This window comes from Xenopus laevis, chromosome 9_10L, assembly GCF_017654675.1.
Source record: "Xenopus laevis strain J_2021 chromosome 9_10L, Xenopus_laevis_v10.1, whole genome shotgun sequence".
Classification (NCBI taxonomy): domain Eukaryota; kingdom Metazoa; phylum Chordata; class Amphibia; order Anura; family Pipidae; genus Xenopus; species Xenopus laevis.
Genome location: NC_054387.1, coordinates 47,914,545 through 47,937,972, shown reverse-complemented (window position 1 = coordinate 47,937,972; position 23,428 = coordinate 47,914,545). Strand labels below are relative to the sequence as shown.

At 41.6% G+C, this 23,428-nt stretch overlaps 1 protein-coding gene across 3 annotated transcripts in view; it reads left to right on the top strand.

Annotated features, from left to right (window-relative positions):
- rhbdf2.L (rhomboid 5 homolog 2 L homeolog) overlaps positions 1-23,108 on the top strand; it is a 30,260-nt gene extending 7,152 nt beyond the window's left edge. For 2 of the 3 annotated variants that reach the window (XM_041575829.1, XM_041575830.1), the window contains exons 2-19: positions 8,863-8,986; positions 9,092-9,222; positions 10,341-10,536; positions 10,927-11,139; positions 11,358-11,486; positions 11,607-11,734; positions 11,888-12,091; positions 12,323-12,434; positions 12,616-12,690; positions 12,915-13,076; positions 13,446-13,511; positions 14,426-14,532; positions 15,869-15,932; positions 16,010-16,104; positions 16,327-16,402; positions 16,480-16,580; positions 16,858-17,011; positions 20,208-23,108. In XM_041575829.1, coding sequence (XP_041431763.1) covers positions 8,873-8,986; positions 9,092-9,222; positions 10,341-10,536; positions 10,927-11,139; positions 11,358-11,486; positions 11,607-11,734; positions 11,888-12,091; positions 12,323-12,434; positions 12,616-12,690; positions 12,915-13,076; positions 13,446-13,511; positions 14,426-14,532; positions 15,869-15,932; positions 16,010-16,104; positions 16,327-16,402; positions 16,480-16,580; positions 16,858-17,011; positions 20,208-20,627 — 2,547 coding nt within the window. In that variant the 5' untranslated portion in view covers positions 8,863-8,872 and the 3' untranslated portion in view covers positions 20,628-23,108. The remainder of the gene's footprint in view (positions 1-8,862; positions 8,987-9,091; positions 9,223-10,340; positions 10,537-10,926; positions 11,140-11,357; positions 11,487-11,606; positions 11,735-11,887; positions 12,092-12,322; positions 12,435-12,615; positions 12,691-12,914; positions 13,077-13,445; positions 13,512-14,425; positions 14,533-15,868; positions 15,933-16,009; positions 16,105-16,326; positions 16,403-16,479; positions 16,581-16,857; positions 17,012-20,207) is intronic. The other variant, XM_018235359.2, reaches the window with a different exon arrangement.
- Positions 23,109-23,428: the final 320 nt, after the last annotated feature.

The window sequence follows — 23,428 nt, the reverse complement described above, 5'->3', positions numbered from 1 at the left end:
GAATAAAACACACTGACAGGAAGGAGCCCTTCCCATCTGGTTACACTGCCCAGTGCCCTTCTATAACTTGTGTTTTTTTTATTTTAACAGTTTTTATGTATCATTTTAATTGGGGATAGGGTACAGAAGTGAAGAAGGGGATAGTCCGGTACAGCAGCATAGCATTATACGTATCTTCTAGTACAGAGTCAACTTCAGTTTGTCATGGGATTGTGTCACATAGCACTGCATCCTTAGGGTCCCTTCTTATTAAGGCATGCATCATATCCATAATTTGTGGATTTGGCTAAGTACAAAAGAAATTACATCATTATCGAACAACAAAATTGTTCAAGACAGAACTTTAGAATCATGTGACATTAAGGTCAAGTTCAACACTAGGATTTGGCCTTATCCAAATCCTGCAAAAAAAATGCTGCCATTCGTTGTATATCTAAGGATGATGGCATGCAGGGCACTTGTTTCTTCTGTTTTTGGGGAATAATGCACCAAAATACTTTTAAATTGCTGCAATTTTGTGTAATCCCATTATTGCACAAAATTACATTAGAAGGCATTCTAGTGTGATTGTGTGATTGCAGGTGACCCGCCATAAGACACGTGAAAAGTGCCCCATGTTCCATGACCCTAAGATTGGATTTGAGGACTGAGGATAAACCAGGACCTGAGCTACAGACAGGATAGGTACTAGCAGACAGGCTTGCTCTTTATCAGGCACAGGCAATAAACAAAGTAGGCATGAAAAAAGTCGCAGAGCAAGGTACCAAAGGGTTAAACAAGTGTGTGGTCAAACTCCATGCATAGGTCAGGACAGGCAGCATTCAGTAAGGGCACATTAGTGTCAGTAGGCTTTAAAGCCTAAAGATTTCAAGTTCAGTTAAAGTCCTAAAGATTTCAATTTGCATCTATGTGAAAGACCAGAGTGAGATATAGATTGTGCTGTTTTTTGTCAAGGAGAGACTGTTGTCACGGCTGGTAATCAGTGGCTAAACTAGAAGTTCCTGGGGCCTCATAGCAAAATCATTTTAGGTCCTCTCTAAGGACCTAAGTCCTCCCCAATGGCAGGACTGGATTTGAAGGAAGGCCACAAAGGTCCAAACCTAGGGCAGCAGGACTGTAGAGGTGACATTCCATTTGTGCACTGGGTGGGAGATATGTGAAATATTTGTCCAAATCCCCTGAATGTCTTGTCCCCAGTCCCCACTGGGCTATCCTGCGATCGCATACTAACCCCTCCCCTGTGCCATGCCCACCTCCTTCTCCCTTCAACTGGCCATAGGCCTCTACTCCCTAAATCCTTGCTGCCCTAGGCCGGGCCAACAAATCCGGGCCTGGTGGGCAGTGTGGAGGGAAGTGGTGCTCCAACATTAAATTTAACTCTGCCCAGCAAGACCTCCTATAACTCCTGTGCCCCCAGCAGTCACCGGATCTACTTCCTCTATGGCAGTGATCCCCAACCAGCGGTTCGTGAGCAACATGTTTCTAACCAACTTCTTGGATGTTGCTCACAGTGGTACGCATACAAGTTACTCACATGTGACTGGTGGGTCGTACTTGCAGACCGTTAAAGGAACGGGTGCGAGAACACCTTATACCCATTGATTTGAATAATTTGGATTATACCAGTTATAACCACAGGAGAGTCTCAGCCATAAGTAAACACATTATGTTAAACCATAACGGCAATTTCATCTTAATAAAATTCCAAGGTATTGAATTAGTTAAATTAGGAGTGAGAGGAGGAGATTTGCAGAAAGTGATAGATCAAAGGGAGGTATATTGGATCTTTACATTGAAAACACGCCTCCCACAGGGGTTAAACAGTGATTGGGAGGTTTCATGTTTTCTTTAAATTAAATTGAATTAAATTAAATATACATGGATAGAAATACTCCCCAATTTGGATTCCGATTACTGTATAAATTTGATCCACACTCCCATAATTATATAGTAAAGTTATAGCCTGATAATAAACCTAAAGTGTAATATGTAAATTTTAAAGGGCATGTTGTTTTAATTGTATCCACTATATAAGGCAGAGGGCTAGGACTAGACTCCACCTCTGATGAAGTGCCAAAGAGAGGCACGAAACGCATCAGGTGACTAGACACGTCATGGTTTAGTTAAAGAGCTCCAGGAGGATGCCTGTTTGTGTTTTTAAAGATGCTTAGAAATAAAGATGTTTTTTTATCTTAACATTACCCGTGGTTATTACGGCTCCTGTCTATCTACTATTACTTTGCTCACAGTGGTCTCAAAGAAGATGATTATTTTCTAATTCCTGGCTTGAAGGCGAGCTTTAGTTGCATAAAAACCACGTCCACTTCCAAACGGAGCCCCCATCAGACTGACAGTCCACAAAGGGGCTACCAAATAACCAATCACAACACTTATTTAGCACCCCAGGGACTTTTTATGCTTGTGTTGCTCTTTAACTGTTTTTACATTCAAGTTAAAAAAAAGTTGGGAACCTTCTTGGTTGCCTTATGGAAGCTTAATACTAGCAATTTGCCAGTCACGCTTTAAAGAAGTATTCAACAGTTTTCTGAAAAAAAAAACCCTACCTCCCCACCCCACGTAGACCTCGCTCCCCCCCTGGAACCAGGAAATGACCAGACCACAGTTCCTCCAGCTTTCAGGAGTGCAGTCGGGGAATTTTACTTTGCTGGTTGTGGTAAGATCAGCCTCCCAAATGAAGGAGCTGAGTTTGAATTTATAGTATTAATGTAAAATTGTCAGTATACATATAGCAATTTGGAACAGGCAATAACATAGATAATATCTATTCTAGATAGAAGTTTTTTTTCTGTTGTCAAGTCACATTGATTGTTGGCCATATTGGCCAACCCTCGCTCTATGGGAACCGCTGAAGTATGTTTGTAGATTGATGCTGGACTGCTGGATCTGTGTGTGGTGAATCACAAGCTGACCAGGAAGTACAGCACATACTTCCTGTGAGCTGATTTCTTTGTCATCAAGTTATTTCTGCTTTGTGGTTGGCAGAAATGGCAAACTGGCAGTGTTTTGAGGCTGCGGATATATGTACTGTAACTGTGTATATCATCGTAGAGTTGTAAAACAGGGTTATAAGTTAGTGATTTGTTAACTATCCTCCCCCCCCCTTTTTATGACACATCCATGTCATGTGCTGAGTCACATGAAAATTCCACTAGCACAAGTAAATGTGCCTCCCTCAGTGGGACAGAGAGCTCACAGGGAGCTGCCATTTTGACAAGAACAGGAAGTATACAAGGCCCTGTCAGGAAGGTGGTGATACCACACAGACAATTACTTGCAGCAAGGGTTGCCAACTGCCTGGTATTTTACCCAACCAGCCAGTAAAAATTATGCTTTATTCCAATGTTATAAATAGGAGAAAGGAAAGAAAATCCAGGAAGGCTGGTATTTTTTATTGCAGCAGGCTACAGAAGTAGGTATTCAGTGAGGTAAACCTTATTGTCTGCTTGCTGTATTGCAAACTGCCCAGTCGGAAACAATTTTGTTTTGTATTAAATATGTTTAATGCAGTACTTAATGTGGACTGCAGGAGGTATCCTCTGCTGTCAGGATTTTCCACACCAGCCAGTCAATGAATTAATAAGCCCCAATCAGAAATAGGGTTGCCACCTTTTCTGGATAAAAATACCGGCCTTCCTATACTATATATTTATCATTTTTCCCTATTAATAACATTGGGATCAACCATCATTTTTACCGGCCAGGCTGGTAAAATACCGGCAAAGTGGCAACCCTAATCAGAAAAGGTGATGATTTGGGTCTCATACACAAGCAAGTGCCCCCCAATTCAGCCAAGAAGTTCGAAATCCAATATCTACCTATCTATGGGCACATTTAAACACTCATTTAATCTCCAAAATCCCAAAATGTGATTTAGCTGCAGAGGAAATTTGGGAACTGTATTTTATCACAACTGGAAGGCCACACCTTCTACAGTCATATCCCCAGGCATGAAGATACTTCACACTGTCTGGTATCCCATGGTCCAAACAGTGTCTTTCCTGAGATCCTCATCCTGTAGGAGGAAATAAGGGGGGGGGTTTATTTCGGAATGTAATGTATGAAGTCATTTTTTCCGAATCTGAACTAAGAACTACCCCCACTGAAATCATATTAACGCTTGCAGTGCCAATGGCCAAGATGACTGCTAAGGAAACTGAGTCACTGGGTATATTTAGTAACCGATGCACCTCTGTTTTCCTATATTAACTGTTATAACAGACAGGGATTTTTTTTTATTGCCACTATTTATTGTGAAATTCGTTTTTTGTTTTTTTTTAGTATTAACATCTCACCTTAAAGGAACAGTATCACCAAAACATTTAAGTGGTTTAAAGGAATGATAATATAATGAACTGTGCTGGTAAAAGTGCAGTGTTTGCTATAGAAACATAAATATAGTTTGTATAAACAAGCTGCTATGGGGGCAGCCAGCACAGGATGCACAGTAGATAACAGATACAGTCTGAAGAATCCCATTGTATACTACAGAGCTCATTTGTTATCTGCTGTGTATCCTGTACCTTTTCTCATTTTTTAGCTTTGAATGGCTGCCCCCATGGCTACACAGCACAGCAACTTGTTTTTGTAAACTGTTGTAGAGTATCTGAAGCAAACATACCAGTTGTACCAGGGCAGGGCAAAAGTACTTTATATTTTCATTAATTCAAAGCACTTTTTTGATGTTACTGTTCTTTTAAAGAAAGGCTCTTTTAATTCCTTTGATGGCAAAGAGTTAATTGTAATGCTACCCATGACCAGGAGCTCTTTGAGGGGAGACAGAAAGATGTCCTGTCTGGGGCCTGGTCAAATAAGGTTGCCTCCTGGCCGGTATTTAATAAAAAAAAAAGGTGCCTGATGGCAATGTTATTTGGGAGGAAAGTAAAAGGCTATTCTTTTCCATAAAATGTGGCTGCCCAATGGTAAATTCATATTCATAAACTTGCATGAATGGGGTGGGATTTCTTAAAATAAAGTTATGTTACAGGTTTATTAAGTAGGTCAAATAACGATGTGTGAATGCTCTGGTCCCTCCACATGATGGGGATAGCAGGTATAGTCGGGCAATATGGAGTTGGACAAGATGGTGGCAATAGGGCACAATGTAGCCTGTAGGGGAAAATAAGGTATAGTGGTCGCACAAGATGGCAACAGATGGGGAAGATGCAGCCAGTAGGTAAAAATAGCACTGTTGTACAAAACATTCCGGCAATAGGCAAAATGCTGACACAGTATAGACAGTAGTGGGAAAAGGTGCAGTAGTACGACCTAAGGGAAAAGGGTTCTGACTATAGCACACAGTAGAGACACCAGTAGCCCCTTTTTTTGTTTTTGGGTTGTGTGGGTACTTGTACTTCATGTGAAAGATAATGAAATGTAAGTTGTTTTAATTTAATTTTACTTTTAATAATGATGCTCCCAAGGTCTCAGTAAAGGGGGGGCCTGTCTGCTTCAGTAAAACTTAGATAACATTACCTTTAACCCTCACTTCTTTAGTGTGAGGCTTTGGTTATCCACCTCTCTAAAAAGCATGTGTGGCCTGGGAGAGAATAATGTGAATTATTAAAGGGCTGGGTTTGGTGCTGTTGTGTGAATCTGACTGTGTGGCTGGGTGGTGTGCGTGTGTGTGTGTGTGGGTTATTATACATGCTAAAACTTGTCTGCTGCTCTGCAGCTTTCCATTCAGCCACGGCTGAGTAATCCCATGGCATTATTTATCTATGGGGGCAGTTTGAAGGAACATTTTGCCATAAATCCATGCAAGAGCAGCAAGTGTAATTTTCTCTACTGAAGTCAGTCGGTACCCCTAACAATCTCATAACCATTCTATTTAGCATTCAATTGATAATGTATCATGGTTATCACATGGGAAAATATAGAGTATTCAAATGTAGTAAGAGTAAGAGGTCATCCAGTAGTAAAGCAGTAGACAAAGGTATTTTATGAAAATAAAAAAAATCTTTCATAAAATACCTTTGGCTACTGCTTTACTACTTGATGCTTGACTACATTTGAATGCTCTATATTTTTACCTTGTTAAGAGACCATCTTTTAATAACTTTTTGTTTTGTTCTTTTGATTTTTCATTATTTACTTTCCTATTTTTTTCTACTTTTAACCTTTGTCAAAGAATGGAGCCTCACACCAGTATTTATATGCCCTTATTAAACCTAAAGAAAAGAACCAGAAGCAGTGGAAAATGTGGCTGCCAACTCTGCTTTACAGTACAAGATAGTGTAAACTGCTGTGATAATGGGGTTCTATGTTGTGGGGCAAGAGGGCTCTGGAGGGGGAGCACTATTATTACCTATTACTATAGGTATGGTTCTCCTTTAAGCTGGGCTTCTACATTTAAGAAAAGGATATGCCATTTTCTTTTTGCAGATTTCCTACCTATTGTACTTAGGTTTAGTTAATACCACAAGGACCCCTAAAAAGTGTCTAGAATATAAACTTTATTCCTTCTAATATTATTCTAGCTTGCTTACTTTCTTTCATCCTTTTTTCACCTCCTTTTCCTTTGTTTCTTTTATTCAAAATCTCTATTGCTTGCCTTTCCAATCCCCTGTTGCATCTTTCATTTATCTTTTCTTTCTCTCTCTCTCTCTCTCCCTCTCTCTCTCGCGCGTTGACATTGCATCATAATTTGACCCCAAGAGAGAAGTCTTATAGGCATGTGCTGTACAGGGACATTGCAAGATCAACGAGTTCAGCTTCTTTCCTTCCTCTTTTCATTATCCGTTTATCTCATGCACCTACTCCTTCCTTTTCTTGCCTCCCTTTCCTTTTGACCTATCTGCACCCCATGTTCTACTGCGTGTACATTTCCTGCCTTTTATGTGGGGTCTCTAAATGAGCCGTTTTCCCTACTGGATCAGATCCTACCCCCTCTCTGTACCTGTGCCATGGCTGTATACCCAGGAGGGTTGTAACATGGAATGCAACACACTCGATCGTAGCTGCAAATAGCTTTTTTGTTTTTGTCGCAGCTTCATAGCAACCCATATATAAATATTGTCATACTGTCTGTAGCTCTAAGACTTTTTACAATTTAGGGCTTTTTAGTAGCCACCATTGCCGTCATTGCGCACAATAAAGGGGTTGTTCACCTTTGAGTTATTTTTCAATATGATGTAGACAGTGATATTCTGAGAAAATCTGCAATTGTTTTCATGATTTTAATTTTTTATTTTTTTAGTTATTTAGCTTTATATTCAGTTTGTAGTTTCAACAATCTAGTTGCTAGTGTCCAAATTACCCTTACAACCATGCACTGATTTGAATAAGAGAGTGGAATATAAATATGATGGGTCCTGAATACAAAGATGAGTAATAAAAGTAGCAATTACTATAAATTACTATAAATTTGTAGTTTTATAGAGCATTTGTTTTTAGATGGGGTCAGTGAACTCATTTGAAAGATAGAAAGAGTCAGAAGAAGAAGAAGGCAAATAATTAAAAAAAAAAGTATACTAAACATTAGACTAAAAATAAACAGCAAACATACTAAAAGTTAACTTAAACGTGACCCACACCATTCACTTGTGGCATATCTCACTCTGGTGTATCACTTAGGGGCCACTTTTGTTCACGGATCCGCAAAAGGGTGTAGCCCCACGAAACGTTGATACTGGTAGTGTTATAAAATAAAGAAAGGGGCACTTCCCCTACTGCAGAAAACTGTGTGTGGATCCATGAACAAAACTTGCTGTTGCTGTGGGACCTTGCCAGGTCAACAGAGGGCCAGAACCACTATTGCTGTGTAAGTTAATTACAGGAGTGTAGTTGATCTAATACATCACGTATCACTTAGGGACCCTGGAGCTACCACCACCCAGGGCTCCTGCCATAAGGCAAGTTGGGAATTTGCCTCAGGTGGCAGTGCCCGCATTTTGCCCCTATAACTTTATAGGGGTTAGTTATCAAAATCCGAATTTTTCTGATTATTTAATTAAATAATTCACAATTTGACCTTATTTATTATTGAAAAAGCTTGATTTCTCCTTTAAGTAAGTTAGTAGTATGATGGTAAGAATTGCTATATATACAGTAACAGTCATAGTATTCATTATCCATAACATCCACATTCTGTATTATTCCAGTCATAATTTCTGCAAAATATATCTTTTAAATGAATACATTTAGTTATTGGTTATTGCAACAGACCGTCCTCTCTTTTGGTAACTGCCATTTCTACACAAGCTCTGTTGTTCTATAAATGAGGTCCAGTAGGTGGCAACACTCCTATCCAAACTCTTGCTTTGCAAACCATAAAATAGATTTTGAACAAACACAAGGACAACTTTATTATATGTGAAATAGGAGGTTGCAATATTCTAATATATTTCAGTTTCAGATTTACTCAGAAAACAGGGGAACTGAATATGAAAGAGTCACCATTTACTATTCTAGCAATACAGGATGCTGCTTACAATGCAGTTTCGGTTAGGATCTGTTTCACTGTGACAGAATTCTCTGCTATAAAGATAGCTAGAATCTCCGCCATAAAGCAGGACAGGACTGCTGCTTACAATGGGTATCGGATAGGATCTGTGCCACTGTGACCGAATTCTCTGCTATAAAGATGGCTAGAATATCAGCCATAAAGCAGGACAGGACTGCTGCTTACAATGGGGATCAGAATTTGTGGCCATTGTAAAGTTTAGTTATTATTATTATTATTATTATTATGTCTTTCTTACTTGCTACCTTCTCTGGCTTGTCAGTGTGAAAATATTGCAGAAAGTCTTTCTATTTTTGACGCACTGTGTGAACACTTCCTGTAATAACACAAATGTTCCCATTGTTTTTGCTTCTGAATAAATCTCTCTGTATATATGTTAGCCCCCCTGATATGGCGTCCATTAACAAGAATGGGAGCAGCTCTCGCTTACAGGATCGGAAGCCACCCAACCTATCCATTACCATCCCTCCTGTGGAAGGCGAGAGAGACCCCAAATTAATGCAGGTATGGAAGAGAAAATGGTAATAAAAATTCCAATGCTGGCGCTGTATTTTATTCTTGTCTAAAAAAAGTGGCTTTTATAATCTCTTTATATTTCATGACCTGCAGCCTCTCGCCAAACCAGTGTTCCAGAAGAGTGTCAGTCTGCAAGAGCCACAACGCCACGTGGCAGAAGAGGGGACTGCAGATGTGAGACCGGGCTTTAGAAGGCAGACATCACTTTCTCAGAGCATAAGAAAGTTAGTGATCTATGATATTACATAATTGTTTGAATTTTTTTTCAAAAGACTGTTCGTGGAACAGGTCATGGAACATCCACTACAGCTGAGTAGATTATTTTTTAATAATGATACTTCTATAATTAGAGAGGTTCTTACTAGGGATGCACCGAATCCACTATTTTGGATTCAGCCGAACCGCGCGAAAAGATTTGGCCGAATACATATGCAAATTAGGGGTAGGATGGGGAAAACATGTTTTATTTCCTTGTTTTGTATCAAAAAGTAACGCGATTTCCTTCCCTGTCCCTAATTTGCAAATTATGATTCGGTTCGGCCAGGCTGAAGGATTTGGCCGAATCCTGCTGAAAAAGGCCGAATCCCGAACTGAATCCTGGATTCGGTGCATCCCTAGTTCTTGCTAGTGATCAGAGAAATGTCAGCTTCTCGGTCAAAATGTCAAATGTGGCAATAGATTGGATCAATGCCACTGCCAGATAGTCTCTGTAGGGACACTGGAATAAAATACAGTGAAACCTCAATGTTAAGATCCCTGATTTTAGTTTTTCCACATTTTACATTTTTTATTGTGGTCCCACCAGTTTATAATACATCTCAATGGGTTAATTTCCCTTATTTTAAGTTATGTTTTCCCGGAAATCTAAATTTTGGCCAGATGTTCCAAAAAACTGCTTTTTTTTTGCTTTTATGAATGTTAGTATTTTAAACACCTTTTTATTTCACAAATAATAACAGATTTATATTTTGCCATGGTTCTGCCTGTAAATGGTCAATTCCACTAAGTCCTGCATCAATCATTTATTGCTTTAGCATGTGTATGTGACTGAGGCTTTGTGCATGGCCCCAATAGTGTAACATTAACGCTGCAATGTTTAACCTTTGTTATTAACACAGTAAATATTGTGTCTCAAAGTAAAATGGACTACTGTGCTTATATCCTTTCAGTACTTGAAGAAAAAGTTACTTTAACACATTTCCCTGATTTTACATTTTCCCGGATTTTAGCAAACTTTTTCCTGTTCCCCTGAAAAACGTAAAATGGGGGTTCTACTGTATCGTATTTTCATAGTATAATGAAGGATGTTGCTGTACTTTAGCCTACTTTTTCCCACCCGCAGGGGAACTGCACAGTGGTTCGGTGTGAGCAATGACTGGGAAGGTAAAAGGCAACAGTGGCAGAGGAAGAGCCTCCACCATTGCAGCCTCCGCTATGGGAAACTCAAACCCCAGTATCAGAGAGATATTGAGCTTCCAAGCCAGGAGACGCCATCTTTCCAGGCTACTGAATCACCAGCTACACATCGCCTTCCCAAGGTTAGGTATTGCCCAAATGCCCGGCCAGGTCAACCACCCACCAGGTGCAGCTAGGGGCACCTGTTCACCAGCCTGCCACCCACTGATGGGAATAAATACACTCGATACCCAACCTGCCACTCATTGGAATAGCTGCACCCCATCACCAGCCTGCCACCAATTGGTGGGGATAGCTATACCCAATTACCAACCTGCCACCCAAGGGCTGGAATAGCTGCTTTTAACCAACAGGACACGAGGAAGTGTCCATAAACTAAATATACAAAAAAGGTCAATTTAATTTCAGTTATGAGGAATAGCTCTTTAAAACTCTGCTCCCAGAACCCTTTGCAGTGCCGAAAGCCAAGGCCAGAGGTTTCCCTTCTTATTAACCCTGCGTCTTTCCCTCAGATTGTGGACCCTTTGGCAAGGGGTAGACCATTTCGCCATCCTGATGAGGTGGACCGGCCACGGACCCCCCATGTGGGCTTGCCCCCTCAGACCCCAGGGATGCTATCACTTGCTTCTTTCACTAGCGTGCGCTCAGGTTACAGCCGCTTCCCTCGACGCAAGAGAGAGAGTGTAGCCCACATGAGTTTCCGTGCAGCAGCGGCCCTGATTAAGGTGAGTTAACTATAACCTTCGTTTCTTAATATGCTTGTATTGTGCTGAACACATACAATCCTCCTCACTGGAGATACTAAAACAATAGTGGAGGGAAGGATTTAAAAGTGTTAGTAATCATTTAATATGTTATATGTGGTCTATGTCTCTATGGTGCTTCTTTTAAAACTGTTCTTTGGAGCTGACAATTTCTACTTGACATTGTTCTGTAATAATAGGGCCGTCCTATTTTGGATACCCCTCACAGCCGGCGGGGAGGCCAGAAGAGAAGCTTTATCTACCCTAGCTTTATGGATGAGGACACGGTAGATGCTGCAGAAACTCTGGACTCTTCCTTCTTTAGTAAGGCAAGCAAGCAATCCTCTGTTTGGCACAGGCCAAGACTTTAAATTAATGGGGTTAACTACTAAACTGTCAGCGCACTCACTGCAAGTCATTTTGAGAGTTAACGAGATCTATTTCATCAGGTGGATATGCCCGATGAGACCTTCTCAATGCCAGATGACGTGTTTGAGTCTCCCCCTATGTCTGCCTCTTATTTTCGACCTCCTTTACCAACTCCGGACTTGATGCCTGTGGCAGCTATAGAAGCAGTGTGAGTTAAATGTTGCCTTGCAGTCAAATCCACCCCATATACAAATAAAATAGGATGGATATCATAAGGGGAGATCAGTATCTTCTTTCTCTTACTGTTGATTAAAATAAGAAGTGATTATAAAATATTCTCAGTTTTTGTCTATTCTCCTAGGAAAGAGCCTGTGAAGTCTGTTCAGGTTTTTACCACTGATGCTCGAAGGGGTAAGCGTATTGCCTCCCAAGTAAAGCACTTTGCATTTGACCGCAAAAAACGCCTCTATGGCCTTGGGGTGGTGGGGAACTGGTTAAACCGAACATACAGGAGGAGCATCAGCAGCACTGTGCAGAGTCAATTGGAGCACTTCAACAGCCACAGGTGAGTGGGTAGTGGGAGAGCTATAAAGCATAAGCTGCAGAAAAATGAGGTATAAATGGGCAAACCTTCTGTTATAGACAGAGCAGAATCTAGGGTGGTGACAGAACATTTTGGCAAGGGGAGAATGCAGCCATGGGGGGGGGAGTAAATAGCTTGGTTTTCTGCAGATCAGGTGGGAGGTGATATGCAGGGCAGTGTTAAAACATCCTTCTTTTTTCTCACATTATACAGGCCTTATTTTACATATTGGATCACCTTTGTCCACATCCTTATCACCATCCTCGCTATTGCAACGTACGGCATTGCACCTATTGGCTTTGCCCAGCACACCACCAGTGAACTGGTAGGTAGCTCTTGTGTGTATAAGTTCCTATCATCCAGTGCTCTATATATGAAAAGGTGCAGTGGGATGCTGTGATCTCGAATTTTGCATTACTGCTCAATATTATTGATGCCTGTCCAGTTCCTGCAGTGTTATATTGCCTTGGTCTCTTCTGTTAATCTCTATCTGCTATGTTCTGCAGGTGCTCAGGAATAAAGGCGTGTATGAAAGTGTGAAATATATCCAACAGGAGAACTTTTGGATTGGGCCGAGCTCAGTGAGTATGAAGCGTCCAAGTTAGAAACATTGTGTGGGACCACTCTGCTCTCTCTACCTCCTGGCATGTATTTTATTGCTTTACTTTTCTGCTCTGCAGCACTCACACAATTCTTCCAGTACTTTGCTTGTCCAATACTCATAATGACAGTCCCTTGATTGCCCGGCTCTGTTTCTGCAACATTCTGTGTATCCCTGTATAATCTTTATTTCTCATTGCAACAGATTGCTCTGATCCACCTTGGAGCCAAATTTTCTCCTTGCATAAGGTACGATGAGCAGATAAAGAACCTCATAGAAAAGGAACATGGCCTAGAGCGGGAGTCCGGCTGCTGCATTCAGAACGATAAATCTGGCTGTGTACAGACACAGAGGAAGGACTGTTCGGTGAGAGGAGACTGGCTGTTACACCACTAGATGGCACTTATCTCACACTGACTGCCAGCAGCATACTACTACTGAATTCTTGTATATGTGCTTCTTTTAGGGCTCTAGTTTATAACATACATGTGATAAAACTATGTGCACATCTAGAAACATTATTTCTTTAGTTAGCCAATCTGTGCATGGGGTAAGTTTACTTTAAATCCTGGATTCAGTGCATCCCTAATTTAAGTTTGTCATTCTTTTGGGATTCGGTTCGGGATTCTGCCTTTTTCAGCAGGATTCAGATTTTGGCCAAATAGTTGTGCACTTCTCAAGTCATTTTTATTTTTTACTGTTTTTAAATTATCATTCATATTCTGCCTTTTCCAGCCTTCAACGATAAATGCACTCTTGTTGCCAGGGTCACTGACCCATCAACCAGAAAACAGATTGACTGTGAGGCTTTAATGTTATTGTTTATATTTTTTTATTATCTACCTTCAATTCAAACTCCCTGCTAGGGTAACAATTAAAGGAGAAGGAAAGTAATGTATATTTGGGGGTGCCAAAAGTTAGGCACCCCCAAGTGGTTGTATTTAACACCCGACACTCCAGGCAGGTGCTCCTATCAGCAGAAAAATGTACCTGCTTGGGGTTCTTCCAATTGGCACCATGGAGCGATTGCCCTGGGAAGTTTGAAAAGCGAAGAAGACAAACGCATGTGCAGTAGAACAAAATAGACATCTTTTTCGCTGAAGTTCGGCTTTTCACTCTACTTTGCATGCAACTGCCACGAGCTGAAGGAAGACGCAGGATTGTTCCGTGGTGCTCACTGGAAGAACCCAGGGCCAGTGTAGTTTTCTGTTGATAGGAGCACTGGCCCGGAGTGTCAGGTAAGTAAATACAAATCACTTAGGGGTGCCTAACTTTTGGGACCCCCCAAGCATAAAAGCACTTTCCTTCTCCATTAAGCCTAGGTAGTAGTTAAAATGACAGCTGCACTGTCCATAAAATTAAAAAATGTGGATAAAGTGTAAATGGTTTCGCAAGCCTATATTAAAGCCATAATGGCAGAGTTGTCTCCTCTGTATTTTATAAAAATCACAGCTTCTAACATCTCACCAGTGGCGAAAGGTTAAAACAGCCCTAGGTTTCCCATGCTTGCTATAAAGGACAAAGTACAGTCACTGGATGGCAGGTTGTTGGCCATCCCCCAGTGATTATAGTTGTTTACTTAAAACTCTGGATTGGTGCTTGTCTTCCTTAAAAAGAAGGTCTAAAGCAATTGGAATAATTTGAAGTATCATATTTTAATCCAGTAAGGTGATTGTATCTTCTAACACTCGTTTACCTCTTGTGCTTGCCACCAGGAAACACTAGCCACGTTCATCAAGTGGCCAGAACATGATGCCCCTTTGCTGGATGAAGTTACTGGTAAGAAGAGGACTTCAGGTGCAGTGTGTCGCCAGGACCCACGGTGAGTCAAAAATGGTGCTCTTTAAAGAGGATCTCCCAGTGACCCTTAGTACTCAACATGTCTGGACTAAGATTCTTGGCAGTTCAAGTACCCAGAGGCTCAACCAGCTTCCCACAGGCCCAATATAAAACACCAGTCTATGGCAGCTTACAGTAGCCCCATGGTAGTGGCCAGAGTTTCCAGATTAGAGGTCTGGGTACTCACAATGCATTTTTACTTTAGACCTAGCCAGAAAGAGAAATTGCTTATAGCCATAGTAAATTGGAATGTGTAGTCATATTACCCACAATGCACAATTGCTCGTTACCCAGAATGCACTTGTACTAGAGCTGCTTATAATCTGTGCATTTCCTGTTCCTCTAATGATATGAATCTTGGTAAGGCACCCACACAGCTCACCTGCTTGCCTGTTACAGCACAGCCTGGGATTAAGAGTGTACTTTACTAAAGCTGTCTGTATGTCACCCGATGTTCTGCCCTCCCCTAAGGTCACCATCCGTGCCTCGTGCACCCTTCTTTTGTTCCAAAGGCAATGGGCCAGCTGAAGTTCTGGAAAAGACCAGATTCTATTTATACCTCAGTAACCCTTGCTATGTTCTAGGCATTATCTGTTATCATTAGAAAGACCTGGTCTCAGCATACCAGTTATTTTCAAGCACTTGGCAAATCTGCCAGTTGGAAAGAGCAACACGGCAGCTATAGTAAAATATTCTGGGGGAAAGACAGAAATCCGAGATTCTCTTTTAAGAATACAACTGGTGTTCCCACAGCCTAAACCAGTTCTTTGTGGACCCTGTTTTGCATGAGCAAGAAGTAAAATCTCCAGGCTCACTTACCTCTGTGTTACCCTGTGGCAAGAGCTGCCAGCATCATATCCCTAATTTCCCTTCTGTGTTTAACAGTCTGAAATGGCACTGGCAAAGTGTATGGCCCAAATTCCCTTTCTGTCTGTGTCAGTCAGTGGAAGGGACAGACCCTTATATGCATTGGTTTTGTATGTATGGGTTAATGGTCTGCTCTGAAAAACAATTCCCCCTTTTAGATTCTTCACCACAGTGAAGGGGCCTCCTAATGGGGTTTCCCTTTCTGCACAAGAGAGACCCAGCTCATGGAATCATAAAGAGCCTGTTTGGTGAAGGACAGGGCACCCTATGTCACTATATTTAACATGTCACAAAGTCTCTATTCAATGGGATGAGCAAACTCCATGTACTAAAACTTCCTTCAGTCTTAGTCACTTTACTGTGTCTCACTAGAGGATAAAGCTACAGTAAGGGGCAGGTCTTTTGCACCCCGCTATGATTATTTGTTATGTGGTTTTTCCCATCTCTCCTAGAACCTGTGAAGAACCTGCTTCTATACAACCTCATGTGTGGGCTGATGACATCACTAAGTGGCCGGTGAGTGATACATTGATTCTGCTATACTGGCACATTTAAGAAGCAATTGCTCCTGAGTTGTCCCTTCCTCTTTTTAGATTTGCACTTACCAAGCCATGAACAATCACACAGGGATCAGGCACATGGACTGTGAAATCAAAGGGCGGCCATGTTGTATTGGCACTAAGGGCAGGTGAGAACTAGTGCATACTTGGGTTGGGTTGTGTGGTGAGGCAGTTTAAAAAAAGAAATGGTGCGGTGGATGCAATCAGGGACCATAGAGAGGACAAGGCAGGGAAGGATATGAAATACTAGGGCAATGGTAGCCATAATTCTGGGGGAAATCTAATTTGGGCCCTACTGACCGAGCAGGGGAACAGCAGAATCAATTGGCTAATACTTTTGTCCGTCACAGTTGTGAGATAACTACACGGGAATACTGCACTTTCATGCACGGCTATTTCCACGAGGAGGCCACGCTTTGCTCGCAGGTCAGTGATTTGGCGGATTTCTCTCTCTTTCTCGAGTTATGGTTACTTATTTTAATGCTCTTATGGTTCTACATCAGGTTCACTGTCTGGATGAGGTTTGCGGGTTGCTGCCATTTTTAAATCCGGAATATCCTGATCAGTTTTACCGACTTTGGCTGTCCTTGTTCCTTCACGCTGGGTAAGTGCCTTTATAATAGGATAAGGAGGTCACTTTGGTATCTTGGGGAGCTGGTTATGGATTGTATATGGTTAAACCCAGGTGAAGTAGCAGCAGGTTAAGCTGTAGTTGCTTGGGTGTGGAGCAGTTCATGCTGGGATGGGGTTAAAGTATATAGTGTAGTGGGTATACTGGGATGCAGATTCATTAATGTAGGTTTAATCTTGTGAGAGGAATTCTGGCATATTATTTTATGGCTTTTGTGTGAGGAAATGACCCCCGTCTGCTCATCTCTCAGGGTTATTCACTGCTGTGTGTCGGTGGTCTTCCAAATGACAGTCCTGCGTGACCTGGAGAAGCTGGCGGGCTGGCTGCGAATATCCATCATCTACATACTGAGTGGCATCACAGGGAACCTCGCCAGCGCATTATTTTTACCTTATAGGGCAGAGGTGATTTGTTTAAAATATAGGATCTTAGCCTTCCGTCTCTCATGCCTCTCCTCAAGAGACTGTGCGCCATTTTTGTCAGCCTCCTTTCACTTTCCTGTCACTCACCCCAGGGATGCTGTTTCTGTCTTTTTGCAGTTGTCCTATTGCCTCCTTCACCTTCTTTTGGCCTATGGACCATCCTTTTCCTTTTTTCGTCTGCCTCCTCCCCTTCTCTACTTTTAACTTCTTTTAACTTCTGCCACCTCTTGTTTCTTTTTGCCCCTGATTCCTGCTCCTTCTCTCATATGGCGACTGACCCTTCCTTTGGCCATTGCTTCCTCCTTTTCATTAGACTCTGCCTTATCCCACTTGCCTCTTTGTCCTTATTTTACCTTCTGCCTCCCTCCCTTGCTCATTATGCTATTCTTTGTACTCTTTGCCACTGGTTCCGCCCCTCTCTTTTTCTCCCACTTATCTTAGCCCCGTCCTTCCTTTTCTGTCAGCAATAATTCCTCTTACCCTTAGATGTTGCTGTCTCATAGCCACTGTCCCCTTCTTTATCCCTTGGCACTGGCATCTCACCTGCTCTTAGACCCTGACCTTTTCTCCTTCTCTTAGCAAGTGCACCCCTTTTACCAGCTGATCCCTCCTTCTGTTTTAGCATTCTGTTAATTGATTTATCTGTCTCTAGGCCATTATCTAAATTATTTGCAGAGCCAGTGACCCTCCCATTTTCTCTATTCCTGTGATCCCTCACACCTCGTTCCTACTTCTCTGAGATTATCTTCCCACCTATTGCCTTCTTCACCATGTGTTGATATTATTCCCATCTAGTCACGCACTAATGGATATAAAAGCCCCCATATAATTCACCTTTACCTCTTCCAATCTCACTCCTTATATTTTTTCTCACTTTTCTTTCAATCAGCCCCCATCTGTTATTGTTTACATTTGTGCCCCCTCTTATACCTACATTCTCATGCCCCAAACTGACACCCAGTCTTCTGCCTAGTACTTATACATTTACTCTTGTGTTTTCCCCTAGGCAGAGCGTGAGAGTTTTCCCCTAGCACATAGTCCCCCTTCTTTTGCCTAACTAATGAAATGCAGAACCTCTCTGCCACATACCACTGTATATCTCCCCATATCCCTATATGCCTTCACCTTAGCACAACAATCCCGCTATGTACGTAGCAGATACTGTCCATATGCTTTCTCTGTAGCATATAGACCATGTGTCTATTTTCCCTAATACATAGCACCTATATTTCTTTCACCCTAATACCCTATCTTTCTCTGTCACCCCCTATTTCCCTTCACCGTAATACATTCAATCCCATATCTATATAATCATCCTTGTATAGTGCCCACCCATTTGTCCTTTCTCCCAACCAGATTTCCTCCCATATGGTTTTCTCTGTGGCACTAACGATACCAGATTGTCTCCTTTTTACTGACACAAACGCTCCTTCCATATAATTTCTTATATATTTATCCTTCCAGCATTACCTTACAACTTGTATTCTCTATAGCACCCAGGAGTACAGGAGTACATTATCACCCCCAGTTTCCCTGACATTGTGACACAAACTATGTTTGTTCTCCATAGCATGTACCCACCTTTTTCTTCTCCCTGGCATGCAACCCTCCCCATTTCTCTCACACCACACGTGGCTCCCTGTCTCATGGCACCGTCTTACTTGCTTTCACGCGATTAGCCTGAGATTATCTGTCTGCTGCTAACACCTGCCACTAATCCTTGCAATCAGACAGCCAGCTCTCATCCTTTTCCTCAGGGGACCTGTCTGTCACTCTCAGTGGGTCAGCACACTTTCTCCTCCACTTTCCCTCTTCATCCTTCCACCACCTCTTCTTTATTAATCTCAATGTTTCAATCCCCACAAGAAATTGAGGGTTGGCCCCAGGGGTCACTCCATAGCACAGCCTCCAATCTCTGTATAGTTAAAAGTGAATGTTACACACTGATCTATAACCCAGTGGTACTCCAGCTGCTACAGCTAAAGTTTGTAGGTCATCATCTGACTGGGACCCATTGCTACCCCCTGTCTCCATTGAAAGCGATACTATCAGACTAGATATTTCCAGTTTTCATAATTGTACTACTCCTGTTGAGTTGTTTCTGTAGCCTTGCTAATCTTACTTTTCTCAGTCACTCTTTGCTAATTAATCCTATTATAGAAAAGGTTTTTCAGACATTTTGGCACACAGAACGATTTGGTATTTGCTGCTTGGATGAATAATAATGGCACTGGAGGGCAAAAACATTTGTAATTGCTACCCTTTGATTTCAAAGGCAGTTGTCTTCAAGTTTACTCTCAGCAGCCCAGTCAATTGCCACTGAAATCAATAGGGAAATAGATTAAGCATTTTCTCACCTGACAGAAGAACTGCTTATCACCCAGGTGACAAAATTCCTGGAATTGTGCCATGTTTATGTCCACCATTTATGTTAATTATCATCTCTCTGGCATTGGTTCTATAAATTCTAGCTAAATTACAAAATAGGGAAGGCTATTCTGTGTTCAGCCTGCATTAACTCTAGGCCTGTGATAATCTCTCCAGCTTGCTTTGTATTGCTCTTTTAGACACTTTCACTTCAGCTGGAATTTTGGACTGGGGCAGTGTTTCAGCATTCTGAAGACCAGTTTAACTTCAAACTTGCTTCACTACAGTATATGAAATCTCACCTTGTTATTCAGACATTTTTAACTGTATACAACGAATGTAAAACCTTGTATTAGTCACTGTTTTCTGTTGTTGAAAGAAATGTCACTATATTGAATTGCAATAGAACCCCCATTTAAAATATTTCAGGGGACCTGAAATTTTTTTTGTAATATCCAGGAAAATGTAAAATCAGAGAAATCTATTATGCATAATATACCTGTATATGTGGGACCACAAAACAACAATGTAAAACGAGGGAAAACTTAAAATCAGGGGATAGAAAATCGAGGTTTCAGTGTAGATCCTACAGACCTACCATAATTGCCCCTGAGCTATAGGTTAAGAATCTCTGCTGTAAGCTCATATTAAAATGCAGCACCATGCATACATTTAAAGCTTGTGTATAAGAAGTCCCTTCACCAAGTCATCAGGATAAGGAGTTCAGGAAGTTTTTGTTCCACTTAAATGTCTCAATTCCTTAAAGACCCTTGTTTGTATGCCTGTCTGACCCTTTCCTCTGTTCTTCCAGGTTGGACCAGCAGGTTCGCAGTTTGGCCTCCTGGCTTGCTTGTTCGTAGAGCTGTTTCAGAGCTGGCAGATCCTGGCCAAGCCTTGGAAGGCCTTCCTCAAGCTTGTGGGTATCGTCCTCTTTCTGTTCCTATTTGGACTCCTCCCCTGGATAGACAACATTGCCCATATATTTGGTTTTCTCAGTGGGCTGCTCCTCTCCTTCTCTTTCCTCCCGTACATCACCTTTGGCACAGCGGATAAGTATAGAAAGCGTGTTATGATCATCATTTCCCTGCTGGTCTTCTTTGGACTCTTTGCCTCTCTGGTTATCTGGCTCTATGTCTATCCTATTAACTGGGCCTGGATTGAGTACCTTACCTGCATACCTTTCACCAACAAGTTCTGTGAGAAGTATGATATAGATCAAGTACTTCACTGAGCTCTTCTTACTTCCCTCAAGGGATTGAAGAAACATCCTACAAAAATCAGCAGCGCCTGACTTGCCAATAGGATAGACCATGTTGGGCCATTGTGGGCACCAGCAGATACAGTAGAGATCTGATTTAATGTCTTTCTCCATCTGCCTGGACATATATGACCCACCAAGTGAAAAAAACTTTTTTTGTGGGAGACATGAGATTTGTTGTAAGGTGTCTCCCTATACTGTGACACTCAGGACTAACCTCTGACCTTGAGAGAACCCTCTGTGCTGATGTGGACCTCTGGGAGACTATATTTCACTGGAGAGGATAGTAAGAATATATTGTACATCTACTCAATGCCTTTCTTCCACCTCAGCCAGCCCCTTTGCACTATGCCCCTCTGCAGAAACGAGTTACAAAAGGGGTAAGTTAGCACCTATGTTTACAAAGTATCTCTGATCTTAACACTAGAATATAAATGTACCACCTGCCTACACTGAGCCACATTATGCACAGAGCTCAGAGGTTACAGAACTATGTACACATATCAGTAATATTAACATACCATCAGCATTATTCATTCATTGCCTTTTTCTGCTGTTAGAAATAAAACCTCTGTACCTGTTAGGGGCGGGGCCACATCGCCAGAAGACGAAGAAAATGTAAGTTTTCATCGGCGGGCAAGGGATTTTGTAAATGGTATTACAAATTACCTGCAGCTTTTGTAAATTTGTAATACCGGCCCCCGACAGCTGTTTTACCGGCTTGGCCGGTAAAATACCGGCCGGGTGGCAACCCTAGGTCCTGTTCAGTTACCCTTTATGGGGTAAGCCCACTTTAACTGAACTTCCAAATAGTGGGGGTGGCACTAGGCCACATACATAGGCAGTGCTGAGTGGTAGATTTAGTTAGGAGCAGGGTTTATAGTACCAGCTGGAATAATAGCCATAGGGCAGAATTGTGACTACACATATCATTGTTGCCCAACATGTGGCCTTTCAGAACCTAACTCTAGCCAAAGGTTGCCGTTGTAGTCCAGCGACAGCCAAAGTGCCATAGGTTGGACAGTGTGCTTTTATATAATATCAATACTGTGGGTGCTAATAACCTAATACAGAGGAATTAACATTATGGCCAATAAAATAGGGCCTTACTAGTCTCTACCTCCTACTTAATTTATCCATTTGAAAAAAAACATATAACAATAATATATTACACAGAGCAGCTATTGCTTATCTTAACTATAATGGCTATCTAACAAGCTTTCCAGGCTCTGTTTCTGTCACCAGAAGTAGGCATTTAGGGAAAGTGCTCTCAGATTACTTAAAGTTGTAGAGAATAGTAAGAGCAATTAATGTGACCAGGGAATGTGGGTAACTACTGACTCCAACAAGAATAAAAGTCCTGTCTTAAAGGAGAAATAAGCCCTTTTAATAACGTTCCCCTCTATAGTGTTGACCTCTGAAAGAAATAACCACTTGGTTTCAATGGGAGTGGAACTACATCATTTTCTACTCCGTGCCCCTTCTCTGCCTTGTGGTCAGTGATTAGCACAAAGTATGTTCCAACATACAATTTTAGTACAAAGTATGTTCCAACATACAATTTTAGCACACTCTCAAATGGAAAGGCTTAGTGTCCCAACCCTAGTCTGCAAATTTTTCGGAAAAGTATTGCATCCCTTTAAAAACAGCCAATAAAATTATCCATGCACTGGTCTCCATATAATTGGCATAAGTGATCTAAATGGCAGCTGGGTAGATAAGTGCAAGGCCGAATACTCCTCACATGGCAGCTAGGGTTGGGCTACTGTGCCCTTTGTAAAATCAGTAGTGGGGGTTTACTTCTCCTTTAATTCTCATAGTGAAGATAATTGGGTTAATGCTTGGGCAATAAATGTTAACATGAGTAATCCTTTCAACTTAAATTCTAACACAGATGAACGTGATTACCCACCCCATCATAATCCATATTGAGACCCTGAACCCAAGGTACATTTCAGTTAATACAGGAACTCAATACTAAGGGATTGTTACAGAATACAAATCATCTCACAGAGCCGTGAAATAAAGGGCTGTAGTTACGATGTATAAAAAAAGTAGAATATTTAAATTTTACTGCCAACTTTTGGCATAAAAAAACTGTTTTTTAAAAAGAAAATGCAGACCCTTTTGCTGCGCAATTGGGTCTCTTTCAGCGTTATGAAGGCCTCATTTTGTATATGTCACACGCAGCAGAGATCATTTGGATCCTGAGCTTTTTGCTAAATGTTTATATATAATTTATTATTGAATAGTGAGGCTGGCGTTTGGCACAAGCTTGGTGCTGCCCAACGGGTGCCTCTCTTTTTTCCAGGGAAAGGCGGTAGCAGGGGGAAATGGGAACTCTGTTTTGTACAATGGAGAATGGCTGTGGGCTGGTTGTTTTGTATGTGAAATTGGTCGCATCCAGGAGGCCAGAAGAGATTTTGAAATAAAGACATTTGGCTGCCACTTTCATATCCTGTGCCTTGTCCGTTACCTTTCACTAACTGAATACAAAGGGCTGCGACTGTCTCCTCAAATGCCACCCTGCGAACTAACCCCTCTTTATTTTTAACTTAGAATCTTTTTATACTGCATAAGAGTGTTCTAGTCCCACCTACTGCCTGAATGCACCTCCACTTAAGGAATTCTCACCCCTCCCATGGCTTGAGTAAAAGCCTCTTTGATGGCATCTTACATCTACAGGGGCAGGTTGTTCTAGACCTGGGGTCCCGACCCCAACCTGAACCCATGAGCAACATTCAGAAGTAAAAGGAGATGGGGAGCAACACTAG